At 48.1% G+C, this 17,167-nt stretch overlaps 1 protein-coding gene across 2 annotated transcripts in view; it reads right to left on the reverse strand.

The window, feature by feature from the left end:
• KIF15 (kinesin family member 15) overlaps positions 1-17,167 on the reverse strand; it is a 2,141,222-nt gene that overhangs the window by 1,061,593 nt on the left and 1,062,462 nt on the right. For both annotated transcript variants that reach the window (XM_069648268.1, XM_069648269.1), the window contains exon 18: positions 7,371-7,478. In XM_069648268.1, coding sequence (XP_069504369.1) covers positions 7,371-7,478 — 108 coding nt within the window. The remainder of the gene's footprint in view (positions 1-7,370; positions 7,479-17,167) is intronic.

Here is a 17,167-nt window from a genome sequence, read left to right on the forward strand (position 1 = left end):
GGGCAATGGTATCCAGAACCCACGCATTTTAAGTAATGGCTCGCCATTCTTCGAGATGGTGAGACACTCTGCCTCCAACCGGCGAACCATGGGACATGGCCTCATGACTGTTTGGAAGCGGCTGCAGCAGTGCCTGAAGGCAAAGAGGCAGCTGCCTGAGCGTCTCTGGCACCACGATTTCCCTGACCACCACGGTTACGTTTTCACTGGCCCCTTTAACTGGCGAACCCTCGCGTTCTACCAAAGGAGGAGGAGTAGTAATGAAAAGAACCTCCCCTCCATTGCTGAGAGGCGGAGGTTGACGCACAGCTGCGCTTAAAGATTTAGCCACAGCTTTCTTGGTCTGCAACCTCTCAAGGCTCTCATCAGCCTTGCTGCCAAACAAATGTGCGCCAGCAAATGGCATGCTGAGAAGACGGGCCTAAACATCCGGAGTTAAACCAGACTTCCGCAACCACGCAAATCTGCGTATAACGGTACTCGCAGCCATGGATCGGCTAACACTGTCGGCCGTATCCAAACCCGACTGAAGGGATTCGCACATGGCATCCTTGCCGTCCTGCATGAAAGCAAGGAACCAATCCATTTCTTCCCCCTCGGGAATATGGTCAGTCGCTAAATAAACAGTTCCACAGAATGTGTGAGAACCTTTCCAGGGCACAAGAGGAGTTGGCCAATTTCAATGCCATGCTCCCAGCAGAAAATACCTTCCGGGCCCAACCGCTTGTCGTCCCTGGAGGGATGGTAGCAAGCGCGCCTGCCTCGAGGTGGCCGTAGCTGCCTGAACCACCAAACTTTCAGGAGTGGGGTGAGTAGATAAATAGCTGGGGTCGCTAACGGAAGGGCGGTATTTCTTTGTCAAAGATTTATTAACAGTCGGAAGAGATTCTGGGGACTGCCAAGCAGCTGTCACCCTTTTCTATAAGGTGAGGTGAGAGGAAATGGTAAAACCGGGTCAGAGGACGGACCTTGATCTAAAACGTCTATTAGATCAACCTGCACAAAGTCTTCAGTAGGACTGGACCAGCCCAGATACTTCGAGACCCTCACTATGAGCCTCCTGTATGAAGACTCAGCCTGAGCCTCAGGTTCAGGCCTACCAATTCCACTTCTGGGGAAGTGTCCAACCCACTGGCATCATGAAGGGTCTGCCTCAACTCCTCCAAATGACTGTCTCCAGAAAAAAGTAGTGCTTCATCAAGTTCACCAGGGTCCTCAAACTCAGACCTTTCCTCCTCTTCATAAAGGTCAGCCAGAGGGAGTTGAAACCCAGGTCTGGTGACAAAACATGCCTCACAGACTGTTACGCTCACCTGGTTCCCACAGGGGCGTCGATCGGACCTGGACAGCTGAGGTCTCCACCAACGTGATGCGTAGTGCCGAGATGACTGTCTGGACTGGCCCGCCTAATCTCGTCTGCTTGATCCGTAGAAGTATTCTCCAGCAAGTGGAGAAAGGGATTTAGCCACCCGTGGATTTTAGTGATGGCCCCCTCCCACTGTTCTCATTCTCCCCTCTTGTCACCTCCGATATCCCCTTTTAGTAACCTCACCTTATGTTTTTAAAAGATGAGCCCTCCATCCTGCATGGCATGCAGGGGCGCGTAGATACCAGTTACTTCACTGGTTGGAGGGTGCTGGACGAGTTCCAGAGGAATATTGACTCCGGGTTTTATACAGTTCAAAGAGTTCAACATGTCCGATGTTCACTCTTATTCCATTCCCTTGTTGAATTGCAACTGGTTCAAAAGAATATTGCCTGGAGGCAGCTGATGGCGTTCAGGTAAGAGTCTGTATTACCCAACACTGTCCGGTATAAGTTGCATGAGTTTAACTTGTTGTTTTCTCCCTTTATAGGTGCAGCAAATGAAGATGAGGCGTATTAATGGGTAATACCTCCGGTGGTAAGTCAGGTAAGTCTCTGGTGGTAAGGGATTGTATTTGTCGGCTCTCTTGGCTCACCTTGTTTTTTCTTTTGTTTTTTCCCCCAGGTGCTGGAGTTCGGCGAAGAAAATGATGGAGGCAGCGCAGGATCGAAAAATGCTGCGAGGACTGGTGAGTATGGCCCGGTGCTGCAGCTGACGATGCGAAGCGTGCAGAAATAATGTCCTTTTCAAGTTCGAAGACCTGATGGATCCGGAATCAGGTAAGGATTAAAAGAAAGTCGTCGTTCTAACCTTTCTTTCTTCTTTCCTTTTTTGCTAGGAGCTCTGAATTCGAGACGGGCGTGGCTGAAGACTCGATACTGACTGCAGGCAAGGTGAGCGTTACGCTGCTGGATGCAGAATAACGCGAAGCGTGTGTTGCTGATCGGGCGTGGTTTAAATAGCCTCCAAAGTAGTTTCAGGTAAGAAGTTCCCCAGAACCACACCCGAGTAAAAAATAGTCCCTGTAACAAAATAGTCCCATCCAAGCCTCAAGTTGGCTTGGATTCTGTTGCAGCATGGTCTGCATGAGGTAAGTAATGTCTATAAGCCTGGTGCCTATGAGGCCAGGACTGATTCCTATCATGAGCCTGGTGCCTAAGGCGCTAGGACTGAACCCAAACAACTCCTAGCCGGGGCTGCTGGGGTTTTAATAAATATCTGTATGCCTGCTCCCGGGGCTGATGGGCTTGGTCCGGATGCCCGGTGGTAGGCGTCATGAGACAGACTTCGCCATAGCCTTCCAAGGAGGATCCACCACATCTGGGTACTCCAAAGGTAGATTGCGGGCAAAAATACGAATAGTGAAGGCATCAAGAGCGCCGAAGGCTTAGACGTCGAAAGTGTCGACTACGTCGTGAACATCGCAGGCTTCGGTGTCGACACAGGTGCGGACGGCTCCGTGGGCTGATACGATGGCAAAGTGTCAACGCCTGAGTCGGATGGACACAGCGCTGAGTCGGCGCCGGCATCGAGCCCTCAGTAGGTTGCTGCGGTCTCGCGAGGGACGAGGACCGAGACCTAGAAGCACATTTCTTGCGACTTTTCGAATCCTTGTCCGTACAGGACCTCAAAGGCTCCCGATGCAAGTTGCGTCGTGGACCCGAGCCCGCAGGCATGAGAGCCATGGTACGAGACCGATCCTGGCCGGCTTCGTCAGAAGGTGTGACTGGACCCGTGCCCTGCGATTGAAAAATCGCTAACATTTGTTCTTTAAACGCAGCCCATTCCTCCAGAATCGAGGACTTTGTTGGGCATGCTACCTTCCTCGAGGCACCATCCTCCGAGGACGACGGGGAAGGCGACCAGTGACGGTGCTTCCTAGAATACCGGGACGAGGAAGAAGAATGGCAGGAACCACTCCGGGACCGAGATCCCAGGGACTCCTAACGCAGAGTGTCGCCCTACGAGTCATCGGTGGAAACCCCCTTGGACTTAGATTTGTATTTTCGGGACTTAACAGGCTTAGAGCCCCTACCTACCTGGAGCTTCCCTTTCCGCACCCGCAAGGCCTTGGCAGTCAATGACTGGTATTTCGAGCAGCAGTCGGTGTTGTGCGACTCGACCAGGCACCATAAACAAATGCGATGCAGGTCGGTGATCGACATTTTCGACTTGCAGTCCCGGCAGGTTTTGAAGCCAGACCGCGGAGTCGGACAGGTCGAAGAAAAAGACATCTCAACAATGATAACACACGAGGCGCGCTGAGTTCTACAAAGCAACACGTTCGTGTAAAAAACTGAACTGAGGCTATGGGAGCCTATTTATAATATCCGGTGACGTCGCCCTCGACGGAGGCCTTCGAGGGACATCGACCCGATGCCATTGACGCAGGACACCCTCTGCCGAAAATGTTTCCGAAGTGCACTGCTGTGGACATTACATGTCAAAGATGTGGAATACATTGGAGGACACAATCCATTCGAAATATGCAGGTTGTTACCTATCAACTCAAAGTCACCAAAGAGATGGAGTCACGATGCACCTAATGTTAATGAACTCATGATGAAGTGTGTGATGTGGGAACTTTATGTTTGTTTTGTTACTTTTTTTAAAGGTTTGAATAAACTGTATTAAAAAATAAATAAACAAAAATGCAGGTGGTGTTATCTGTATGTACTAAACCCCATCTGGCCTTTAATGATGGGGAGAAATGCCTCAGCGCCAAAAAGAGAACTCATAACTTAAATAAGTTGTTGAGGCCATCTATAGAGGGTAAAGGAACCTGTACAAGTCAATCTTGGAGCAGGGACACCCAGACAAAATTGGTGGAATGAGTTACTATCATTCGGTGGTGAGGGAGTGAAAATGGGTCTCCCGGACATAAGCTTGCAGACCATAGACTACTAACAGAGATCATTCCGAAGGGAACGTAGGATGCAGACACTGGCACTATGCATGTCCAGGAGCCGAATCCACAATCATGCCTGGCGGATAGAACTGGCAGCACATAAGTTGCCCGAGACCCAACAACCTCTGAATCACCATGCCAAAGGCTGGTGTGTGGAGCAGAAGTGAAGCAGTGCCATGTCAGGTTGCTCAATGTGTCCTGAAGAGGAACACCATGACATGTGCAGAGTCCCACATAAATGTATAGATAAGTGTCCCTCCGGTCCACTGAGAAAAATAAAAATCCCCTTCAGATTCTGGACAGGTATGGCCATGTTTACTGTTTCTAGAGGAAGAAAGAAATTAAGGGTAGGGAAGAGATCCAGGAACGTCTTCTAGCCTGCCTGGTCCTCCTTCAGGTCAGACTAGAGGCTAGATAGAAGCATAAGAAATCCTCCCAGGAAGGTGCCTCATCTGTAGCTCATTTGAAGCAGGTTTTGTGGCTCCTACTAGACAGAGGTCGATCCCACCTAAAATTAAGTCAAGGAAGAATGGACAGTGGAACGGAAAGCTTGTTAGCCCCTGAAAACCACAGACAAACCCAAGAGTCTGATGAAATCGCCACCCACTCTGTCAAAGTCTGAAACTCTGAAAATCAGCCTCCTATAGGGAATTTGCAGACCCAGACGGTCTAATTACTTTGATTTTACTTTGCATCGGGAGGAAGGGTGGCAGAAAAAACCTTTGAGGATGTCCTCATCTTTTTGTGTAATGCTGGATGAGCAGTCACAGTCTGCCTGTTTCTGCGATGCAGAAAACCACAGAACCCACGAGAAGACATCGAATTATTGTCCTATCTAAAGTCAAAAGAAGATTGCGTCAGGTAGGTCAGCATAGCCAAGGACTTAGTCTGCGTAAATGTTTTCTTGATCCAACATCTAATCTTTTGAGGAAGTAGACTTGAAAGTAAGATCCTGATTTTACACTGCACGTCTTGAGTGAACTTGCACAGAGCCAGTATGCGTGGTGCATGTTGGTGCCCAAGCATACACCAGTGTCAGCGGTAAAGGTGTGGTGTACCAGGATTTCAATTAATCCCTGGGTCATGAGGCAAACAATGGCTTGGCCAGTTGAAACTGCTTTCTGGCGTTAGGGCGGGAAATCCCTCTTGGAAATCCGCCATCTCATTCAAAAGATTTTGGTTTGCGGTAATCACCATGACTTCAGCGTTGGTATGACAAGCGCAACACAGAATTGTCATTGACCATTTCCCCTATGCTATTCAGTAGTGTCTCCTGCTTACTTGGTGGGAAGACAGAAATTACTTAACTCTCTGCTGTGTTGTTTCTGATGGATGTTACTATCACAGACTCATCGTTGATATCTATTCTCCCAGCGCAGCTGCTCTTTGGAACCTTTCCCACTGCGAGGGGTGCAATGGAGTTCTGTTTTGGCTCCGCCGGATGCCTCTATGCCCGCGGCAGACAGGGCCAGTACATATCGAGGCGCTCTGCCCCGTTACCTTAGTTGAACCCTTTTTCGCAAACCACTCTGATGCTGAGGAACTTTAGTACCAAGGTGTACCAGCTATCCGTGAAGGAGGGCAGGTAGAAAGGGTGATGCGTAATCTGTGGAATTACCAAATGAAATCTGCCCTCCCACAGATTCCTATGCAGCAGGGGGTGGGCGCGGGGGTGGGGGAGCAGCAAGGACCCAACTTAAACCAGAATACTCTGAAGGACAGCACTGCCAAAAAGAGTGTCCTGACCAGACCGAGAATCCAAGCAGTAGTCTTTAGAAAAAGTGTACAAAAGCCCATGTAGCAGCTTGCCAAATGTCCAGGACAGAGACTCCACGTTGCAAAGCTGAGGTGGCAACCAGCCCTCTGGTGCAATGTGCCCTGAAACTCTCAGGCATATCTTTACCATCAGATCATAGCATTCTGAGATACATAGGATGAGCCACCTCGATGGGTCCGTTTGGTTACAGCTCTGCCAGCATGAGCACCAGCATAACCCACGTAAAGCTGGTCATCTTTCCTGGGCTCTCTAGCCCAAGAGACGTTCAGCACTGGGTCCAGCTGATGGATATGTTCCTCCTTGTAAGGGTGAGGTGGAGGAAAAAAAATGACATGAAGATGGATTTTTTAAGAGATAGAAATCAGAGACCAGCTTTTGGAGGCAGGATGGTGTTACTCTCAACCTCACCTCCTCCTTGGAAACAAAAGAAAATGGGGAGGTTTAACTGAACGCCTGAAGCTCAATCATCGATCTAGCAGAAGTGATGGCGGCCAGGAAAATCACCTTAAATGGGAGCAATCCTAATGAACAACAACAAAGGGGCTCAAAAGGAGCACCATAAGAAATGTCAACACTAAATTTAAATTGCACACCCGTGCCATAGCCAGAGTTCTAGTGATGACCAAGTACAGGTAAGGAGAGACCCTGCCTTGTTCGTGAAATCGAGTGGATTTCCTCCAGGTTAAGGCATGTGTTATTATGTATTCCAGGCTTGTCCAGGTAAGAGCAGCATCTAGGCAGGGAACCAAGAAGCCAAGCATCTGAGCCTGGTTCTCTGCTTATATAGAAGTAATACATGGGAGCCAACATCTCCAAACAGTTTTTTCTAATTATGCAAACTGACAATTGGCAAATCCTAGCCATGGATTTGTTTTCACTCTAGACCAGTGGTCCACAATCTTGGGCTCTCCAGAAATCTTGAACTACAGGTCCCATCAGCCCTACATAGAAACACCAATGGAAAGGGATCATAGGAGTCAGTCCAAAAAATCTGGAGATCAACAGGTTGCAGACCGGATTTTAGACCATTCTATAGATGAGGTACCAACCCTAAGCAAAAAAGGAGGAAATCAATTTAAATTGTAAACACTTGCAAACGACAATCTTCGTACACTCAAAATCCAATCAGCTGGTTCTATGGCAGTTGCACCAATGAATAGTATAGGTTGTCCCGCAAAAACTGGTCTGGGTGCATTGCAAAGGAGGCAAACTTGCATGTGTGACAACTGTGAAATAGTCTAAGAACTGTCCAGCACTAGTGTCCAAGCATCCTGATCTTGAGGGGTTTAAAGGCTTTGACAAAACACTTAAATCCTTACCTCCTGCATTTGAGCAGAATGGTGTTCAAGTTTGTTGTACTGCTGTTCAAGTTTCATATGTTTACTCTCTTCTTCATCCAGCTTTCCTTGAAGGGTATTCACATGTTCCTGAATATATAAAAAAAAATGCTTTTGAAATGGAAACCATTTTACAATTACACTATGTGCATTTTGAACATTTACCTTTAAAACATTAACACTAAAAATGTCAACACTAGGATTGGAATAAAATAGAAACACAACTGTCCTTGGGTAATGCTTTTGGAGGAAATGACCTTCCTCCCTCAAATTGCTCATATATTTATTTAAATCGCCTCAGGCGCAGATGGTACTCGTAAACAGTTAAACCATCATGAAGTGGATGTGTGATTCCATGGAAAGACGTTCCACAGTTTCATGGGCTTTACAGAAGCTGGATGAGAAATAGCTAGTATAGCAAAAAAGTACTTGCCTTTGATAGCGTTCTTCAGCTGGTTACAGTAGTCCTCCCAGAGATTTTGTCATCTTTGGAGATCACATCCAGGCTATGTGGAGCTAAGCACAAACTCGCCCCCGGTTTACTAGTCCGGTCACAGTGAACAGTTCATCCAAGCTTCAAGTGTGCATTTCTCCAGGAGCACCACAGGTCTCAATTCGATGGGAAGGTCATTGCTCATGGGGGATACACGAGGCATCAGTTTGTCCTACTGATGCGCAAAGTGGTGTGATCAAGCAACTCGTCCCCATTAGAAGAAAGCACATTAATGTAGGGTGTATGCAATGCGCTGACACCCCTAACTCGGGAACCCCCTGCATTATTTCTCTCCGCAATATCAGCTCCAGTGGGGGCATTATCTCACTCATGCCTGTTTGACAAGAAGCAATAAACTGACAAGTCAGTCAATGTCCACCTTTGTGATAGAGCAATGCTTCAATCAGTCTTGGGATTCACAGCAAGAGGGGGGCTCCCTTTCAAGACTGGACCATGTAACCTATGAGAAGATTTAAGTGAATACAAAAAATGGACTGATTAGTCCCACCAGAGAGCAAAGGCACAGACTAGTTCTCTCCTGGTCGATGAGAGTTAAAGTGGAAGATCCCTGGTTCATGGCTTGGGAAATACTTGGAGGGTGCAGTCCTCTCTCTTCTCAGTGTGGTCTTCCCTCTTGGAAACCTTGGCTTCAGTGCACAACCTCCAGAATGGCTACAGCCCCTTTCTCTCCTTATCCAAAAGTCAGGCAGGGGGCTGCCACAGCCTACCAATGAGATGGGTCAGCACTATGCAAACAGATCATGACTGTCCAGTCATTGACAGTGGTTGGTTCGTGCCTTCCAAGCACACTGGGGACTCGCCTGACCTTTCATGCCAGCCTACTACGTTTCCTGCTGTTCTACTCTTCCTCCCTGCATTGCTACTCTCCTCCCTTCTGTTCCTTCATCACTTCTCCCACTTTCACGCTCTATGATCTGTCCCTCCAATGGAATCTCCCCCTCTCGCTCGTACCTTCTATTTATTTATTGTGCATTTGTAAGGCACTTCTACATCAAGTAAATTGTGTTTCAAAGAGCCTCTGATTCTCCTCTGCTATTACTCGCATGTCTCTGCACCACTGCTGCTCTTTCCTCCATATGCCTACTACTCCCTCCTCTACTGTAACACCCCCCAACATCACTAATACTCCATCCACCTTCTCCTCAAACATCCTTTCACTCCCTCAGGCACCCTTCACTCATTCCCTACTCTCCTACTACCACCTGCACTTATACACTTAACACAGGCACACAAAACAGTACCACTTGGTTTAGCCATCCAATACCTTGCCTTAACTATAAACTGTCTCAATATCCCTCTCCATAATCCTCCTTCCTTCTAGTCTCTTGTTCTGCTGCCAAATATTCAGACATCACCCGGACAAACCACTCCTTCCTTCTTGTGCCCTATAACCACACCCTCCTGCCTCCATTGGTTCTCCCATTCTGGTTCCCCAAGACCATCTTTCCTTGCCTTTCCCTCCGGGCAGGCGTAGACATGTAAACCCCTGCCATTTTTCTCATGCAGGTCCGCCGTGGATCATCAATGGCAGCCCGCTATGATGAAAGTTCCAGTTTTTGTGAGGGTTTAAGTTCTTGGTATGGCAATCCTTGTTAGAGACGCTCTGCACCTCTGCTACCAGTAAGCAGTTGCTCTGTCTTAAGATGCTGACAGCGTGTCGAAACAATGCTCTGTGGCTCTGGTGCAGTTGAGCATGATTGCAGTAAGGAGCGAAAAAAGCACTATCCCACACACTCGCTGACACTTGATTTTATTGGTTCTGTAGTGTCGCACAGCAGTTTCACGGTGTTTTGCTGCCGGTTGGGGAGGGCTGGTACTTGATGACCCTTGAGATGCTCATGTGAGCAACCTTGCTGGATTTCTGGGACTTTTTACCTGGAAAGAGTGTGAGCCTTTTCTTCCCCACTCATGTATTTTGGATGTGTTTTACTTTTGTGTTCTTTGGTTATGGAATTTTAAAACTACTCCAGTGGCATCATCTTTTTCTGTGTGTCACACAGCACCTTCAGTGCAGTGGCACAGGGGTGTCTTTCAGACTCCCCCAAGGTTTAAATACCTTCCCTGGGACTGACTACTGTCTCCCAGGGCAAGTAAAGTTAAATTGACTTTACTAGTCTCTTTAAATGTACTGACCCAGCACACCCTATCTTACTATAGAGTGCTGGAGGGGTTGCTTAGCTTCCCCCCAAAACACGAATGTAACAGTAAAATGTTACCTTTTCCTATTTTAAATGGCTGGTGGCAGTGGTTTAGATCAACTACTGTGATTTTTCGCGACCGCTAACAACGGTAGCTAAAAATCAGGGGTAGCCATGTTTTTTCACCATTGCTTTTAGGAAAAAGTCCTTCTTGTGTGCAACTATGCGCGCTAAACCAGGTTTGGTCCCTTTGTTCGTGCCCTTTAGCGGACTTCTGTGCTGAAGCCCTCCTCTGGTGCCAGAGTATCTGGGGTGGACAGGATGTGAGGGAGGTACCCGAAACTCCCTGTGCTTAGTCTCCTAGAAGACCTGAATGCACTCTGGTGTGATTGGCTGGCTGATTGTCCGGCAAGGACGGCCACTGTTAGGAAGAATCCTGTGCAGTTCCCTTAGGAAACACTACAGAAGATTAGGACTACAGGTGAGAGCAATACATCCCATTTGGTGTCGGTCTGTACCACAAAGATTTAGTTGGTAGCTGTGGCTGAGCAGTCAGACTTATCTCAAGAGGCAGATGAGCAGTATTCAGGGTTTACACAATAGGCCTACAGTACTATGGAACAAGGAAACACTGACCAAAGCTTTGTAGTGAAAATAAAGTAGATATATATTTATTTTATACACTTCTAGTAAAACACATTTATCACAGTCATCAAGCAAGTTAAAGTAAGTCAAAGAAAAATATACACACTCCCTAGTTAAATTGTAGACCAAGTGAACTAGAGTGAAAACTGAGCAAAACGGCACAGTGAAAACCACACACAAGGGATACTCTAGCAATTTCTCACAAGGGAGGGAAAGCACAGGTTACACAGAAATATCTTCTTACACCCCCTAGCAACACTTCCCATAAATTTGTGAACCACTTTAAGCAAGGCAGTGCATCAGTATGGAACCTACTTAAATGAAAACTGAGCAAAATGGCATTTCACAAGATTTAAAAGTGGGAAGGAAAGGGTGGGTTTAGGAGTAGGTGCACCAATACATTTCTAGTTGGGAAGCAATCTAAAGAAGGCAGTTTTAACAAATTTAACCAGAGTCAGTAGGCCTGTGCCAGAATCAGTGGTAGAGGGCAAGGGCCCAGGAGCAAAATGTTCTTGTAGCTGCAGTCAAGTCTTTGGTTAACGATTTTGAAAAGGTGGATGCAGAAGGTGAAAGGCGATGTTAAGAGAGAGGGGCGGTGTTAGGGAGAATTCTCCTTCTAGGGCTAATTTCCCTCACCTAGTGAGTCCACCAGCAGCTTTGCTGGATTTCTGGAGCTTATTTTTTTCCACCTGGTAAGAGTGTACATCCTTTCTCACTCTTACATGTGTTTTGGCCTATGTGTTTTTACTCATCGTGTGATCTTGGGCACTGGAGCACACCACTCCAGATGCCCCTGTTCTTTTATGGGTTACACAGCACCCTCAGTGTAGTAACCCAGGGTTGTCTTTTAGACTGCCCTCTGACTCCATTTCGCTGGGGCTGACTACTGTCCCCCAGAGAAAGGTAAAGTTGCCATTTACTTTTGTCACTTTTACCACAGACCCAGTACACCCCATCTTACATGGAGTACTGGAAAGGGCCAATCTGTACCCCTTTTCTGTCTGTACCTCCCTGAGCATTGTTTCGCTCTTTTAACATTTAGACTTGGCTGGTGGCAGTGGTATCTACCCTAACTTTTCTACCGTGATTATATTAGATAAACGTGGTAATACTTTTGGCTATTTTAACAGCCTTAAGCATAAACCCACTTGACCAAATCGTCTTTCTTTTGGCTCTGGTTGGGTTTAGTCACCGTTTCTTTTTGTTAAAGTCCTTCTTGTGTTTTACTTTGCGCAGCAAACTATGTTCGCCTTCGTTTGTTCACCGTCTTTTGGCGGGCTTCTGCAGAGAAGCCCTCCTCTTGGCGCCTGGGTGTCTAGGTAGACTGAATGTGGGGAAGGGGTGTAGTCACCCCCTGCACAGGGTATCCTAGGAAACCCAAGTCGCATTTTGCCATGATTGGCTGAGGTGGTTGTCCCAGCTGGACAACCCCCCTGCTGTGTGATTGACAGCCAGGCTGTGTGAATGGGGGTTTTGGACATAAAAGGCAGGTCTCTTGGGATAGAAGTCAGTCGCCTCTGGAACTACAAGGAACCGAAGAGAAGCAGAGAGAACGACGGCTGCTGCAACTACCCCGGTGAAGCCCTGCTGCAGTCCTGAGCTATCTACCCTTCGACGACTAAGAGAAGATCCAGTCCGGAGTCTTCTTCTCTTGGGCCTGGTGGGGATAACCGGCTCATCATCTTCAGACAGAGGTCTCCATCGTGGTCGAAATCGCTGCACCCTGCGTAGTGGTCCGGACAGCCGTCTGCCGAGCCTCTCCTGTTTTTAAGGAGTGCACCTTTTATTCGTTGTCGCTGCTGCCGGCTTCATCCCTGTGTGGTGCAGACCCCCTACAGACGTCCTCCTTCACAATGAAGCTCCAGGAATCCTGGGTCTGCGGGAAACCAACAGGAACAACTGCCAGGGCACCAGCTGCACCATTGGAATAAGGTATTGTGTTCTCTCGAGGAAACTGGGTGAATCCCTTTTGTTCATCCTCAAGGCTCGTCCTCGTATTCCCTCCTTCTTATAACTTTTGCTTCCGAACATTGACAATATCAAAGTACTTTTGGGCTACGCTGAATCGTGAACTGTCTAACGGTGTGATCTTCGGCAACAGGTCTCCGGTGTCACTTAAACCTGGCTCCGGCCCTTTGACTTTTGAACTCCTGTTTCTGAGTGTTCCTCGATGCTGTCTGCCTAACCAAAATATTGCCTGTGATTTTTGCCTCCAACTCCCTCTGGGTATCTCAGGTGCTGAGTGTGTTTTTGCCCCGGTAGCATTTCATGTCACGGATATGCTTTTATTTAGTAGACCAAACTGTCAAAAAGTGATTGCAACCGTATCCGCGGTATCGTGTTTTGTTCATAACACTGTTTCATTCAAAGGGTACTTACCTTGAGACATACTGTACAAAGTGAATTGGTTAGTTGTAGTATAACGTGTGATTTTGTTTAAAGGTTAATAGAAGTGTTGTGTTTATAACTGATGATTTAAAAATAAATGTACTTATATTTTTTACTTGAAACCTTGAGTCAGTGTTTGCTTGAGTCACAGTAATTGTGGTCCCTTTGTGTAATCTCTGCTACTGCTCATATACTCTTGAGATAAGCCTGGCTGCTCTGCTACTGCTACCACTATAACTTAGTAGTACAGGCTTGTACTAAAGGTAAAACTTCTATTACCACCTGTGGTCTTATTTGTGTGCAGTGGTCCCTAAGGGCACTGCACGGGATTCTGCCTAACAGGCGGCCAACCCAACAGGTAGGTAAAGGATTTAAAACGCCTTTAGCTCTACGGTGAAGAAAGGGCTGCCTGGTGGAACAATGTACCTTTAAAATGAAGTGGCTTCTGCGGTGGCGGTTGTTCCTGGTAGTTCCTGCAGTTCGGGGGATCCAGCAGAGGAAGAGAGGCTCTCGTCGTGGAGGAAGGTTTGAGTTACTGCACTACCCAGGGATGAAACTAGCTGTGGTGCTACCCGACAAATAAAAGGTACGCTCCTTTAAATCGCGGTCCGGGCTAGGTCCTGGCTATCTGGCCTCAGAGTACAGGGTACTGGCGATTCGACCAAGACAGGTCCGGGAATGCAATTGGAAAACTGGTTGGCCCCACCAGCTCAAGGGAAGAAGGCTCTTGCAGATGAAGATCTTCTCTCGTCGTGTGGAGAAAAGTGGTGAGACGCTGCAGCAGGGCTTCACCGGTGGTTCAGTCTTTGCAGGTCTTTGGCTTCTCTCCTCTTCGGCTTCCTAGTTCCAGTGGCGACGTCTTTCTCTTCCAGTCCTCAGGACCCTGCTTTTATGCAAAAAAGATCCCCATTCATACAGCCTAGCCGTCACTCACACAGTGGAGTGGTATTCTTGGCGGAAGACCCTCCAGCCTATCAGGATAGAGTGCGCCATGGGTTGCTGAGGCAACCCTGTCTAGGGGTCCTACTCCCCCCCCCCTCCCACACAATGGACCCATCCCAGACTCAGTGGCGTCGAAAGGAGGGCTTCTTGGCAGAAGCCCGCCAAAAGGACGAACAAAGGATCCCCGACCTGGGTTAAGAGTTTAGGGAAAGACACGAGAAGGAAGGGAATAGTTTCTTACCTGTAACTCCATCTCTCCAGCATTGGTATCTTTCATGGATTCACATGCTTAGAATATTCCCCGGTGTCAGACTGGGACCCCTCGGTACACATATATAGCCTTTTCCAATAGGAAAACTTCCGACACTTTTGTGTCCTATCTACGTCCTTTTAGGACCCGCCTATGCATGCTCCGTAGGCCGTCCCCGTATAAGAGGCCCGCCCCCGCGGTTCCCCTTCAGATTTCGGCCCCTCCAAAGTAGGAAGGGTTAAATTTATCAATCAAATACATTACATTCCGGGGAGGTCGGCGGGCGCATGTGAATCCATGAAAGATACCAATGCTGGAGAAATGGAGTTATAGGTAAGAAACTATTCCCTTCTTCTCCAGCATTGGATCGTTCATGGATTCACATGCTTAGAATAGATTGTATAGCAGTAACAATTGAGACGGCGGTGAGAATGTAATGTAATATACCCTCAACATACTACACAATGCATATGTACAGTAGGAATAAGTTACCTCATATAACCTTACCCACATAAAATAAACTGTCATTAAAAAGGTAGACAACAGATTCTCCACAGCGTGGAGCTTACCTTACTGAAACAGATGGCGTAGGACAGCTCTTCCCATCTGCACCTCGTCCGCATGCTGCCTGGCAAGGCAGTAGTGGCGGGTAAACGTGTGGGGCACTGACCATGCCGCAGCTTGGCATATGTCCGCCAACGGAATTCCTGCCCATAAAGCTGTTGAGGAGGACATTGATCTTGTAGAATGGGCTCTAGGATGTCCTTGCAGTGGCCTTCCGGCCTTAGAGTGACAAAACGCAATCGTCGATGAGACCCATCGAGCCAATCCTTGTTTAGAGATTGCTTTTCCTCTCGTCGACGGCCCATATGCGACGAACAGTTGTCTAGTAGACCTGAATTCCTGTGTACGATGTAGGTAAAATTTCAGAGCCCTCTTAACGTCCAGGGTATGAAGAGCTTTTTCTGCTGCCGATGATGGTGTGGCGAAGAAAGTAGGGAGAACAATGGACGAGTGTTTGTGATACACTGTCGGAACTTTTGGGACGAACATAGGATTAGTTGCCAGGACTACTTTGTCCTTAATGAATCTTAGGTATGGCGGGTCTACGACCAGCGCTTGCAGTTCCGAGATTCTTCTAGCTGATGTGATAGCAATCAAGAATGCCAACTTCCACGAAATGAATTTTATGTCGGACGTGGCCATAGGCTCAAAAGGCGGTTTCATTAAGCCTGCCAACACTGTGTTGAGACTCCAAGTCGGGGGAAACGTTTTTCCAGGGGAAAAGCTCGAAATAAACCCCTCATGAAGTGTTTTACAAGTCTGTCGCTAAATAGAGGAGACGACTGCCTTTTCCTTGTGAACCTCGAGATGGCCGCCAGGTGCACCTTTATCGATGTGAAGGATAATCCCCTCTCCGCCAAGAGGAGCAGGTAAGTTAGAACTTGTTCCAGCGTCACCGACAAGGGTTGTAGGCCCTGTTGTCCCCTACACCATTCACAGAACCTCCGCCACTTATAGGAGTAGGATTTGTTTGTAGAAGGGGCTCTAGCCGCCTGCAGAATTTTTTGACAATCCTCCGAAACGTCTAAAGCACCGAACTCCGAAAAGTCAGGAGCCAGGCTGTAAGGTTGAGACTGTCCGGGTCGTGATGCCACACCGTGCCTTTGTCCCGGGATAGTAGGTTCGGGACTTTCAGAAATCCTATGGGATGTTCCAGCGACAGGTGAAGCAGGTCGGAGAACCACGGTTGCCTTGGCCAGTATGGTGACACTAGAATTACCCGGCAATTGTATCTGCGTATCCACTGTATTGTCCTCCGTATGAGGGGGAACGGGGGAAAAGCATAGAGGAACATGTCCGTCCATGGGAAGGAGAATGCCTCCCCCCTGGAGCCCTCTTGAGGCCATCTGCTTGCAAATTGCTCGCATTTCCTGTTGTCTTTGGTCGCGAAGGCGTCCAGAGGGGGGTGACCCCATTTCTCGAACACTTTCATCAGGTGAACTGTGTCCATTTCCCACTCGTGTATCTGGGCCATGCTTCTGCTGAGGGAGTCTGCTTGGGAGTTCCTCACTCCTGGAAGGTGATGAGCCACGATGGAAATGTCGTCCTTTAATGCCCAATGCCATGTTTTCTGGGCTTCTATGGAAAGAGTTCTTGATCGCGTCCCTCCTTGTTTCCTCAGATAAAACATGGCTGTTGTATTGTCGGTCAGTATTCGTACTCGCGAGCCATTGATGTGTGGTAGGAATGCCTTCAAGGCCCATCGTACTGCTCTGAGCTCTAAAAAGTTTATGTGCAGGAGTGACTCTGTTGGAGACCAGCGACCTTGCGTTTGGAGAGCACCCATGTGAGCTCCCCATCCGGTTAGGGACGCATCCGTGACTATGGTTCGCTGAAACTCCGGCTCCTGTAGGGGTATGCCGTTGTTCAGATTATGGAAACTCTGCCACCACTGAAGGGTCCGAAGCAGCTTGTCGTCGTCGATGGTTATGTTGTCTGACCACGATCCTTGAGCCTGCGTCCATCGGTCCGCGAGGAATTCCTGGACTGGCCTCATGAATAGGCGACAGTTTTCCACCAGATGGATGCAGGATGCCATGGCCCCTAGGACCGAAACGTATTTTCTCACTGAGATCTTGGTGTTTCGCCGTAGTCGGCATGCTTGTTGATTGAGTCTTGAGGTTCTGTCGAGAGAAGGTTTCACTAGCCCTAACTGGGTCTCGAACTGTGCCCCCAGGAATACCAGCGATCTCGATGGCTGCAGAGAGGATTTTTCGAAGTTTATGGCGAATCCCAGCTGTTGTAGAAGCTGCATGGTGGCTTGTAAACTTGTGTTGGTCGACGCTGGGGAGGATCCCCTTACCAGCCAGTCGTCGAGGTATGGGTATACATGGTGGCC

The sequence above is a fragment of the Ambystoma mexicanum genome, chromosome 2q (assembly GCF_040938575.1).
Source record: "Ambystoma mexicanum isolate Mex_15411 chromosome 2q, UKY_AmexF1_1, whole genome shotgun sequence".
NCBI lineage: Eukaryota > Metazoa > Chordata > Amphibia > Caudata > Ambystomatidae > Ambystoma > Ambystoma mexicanum.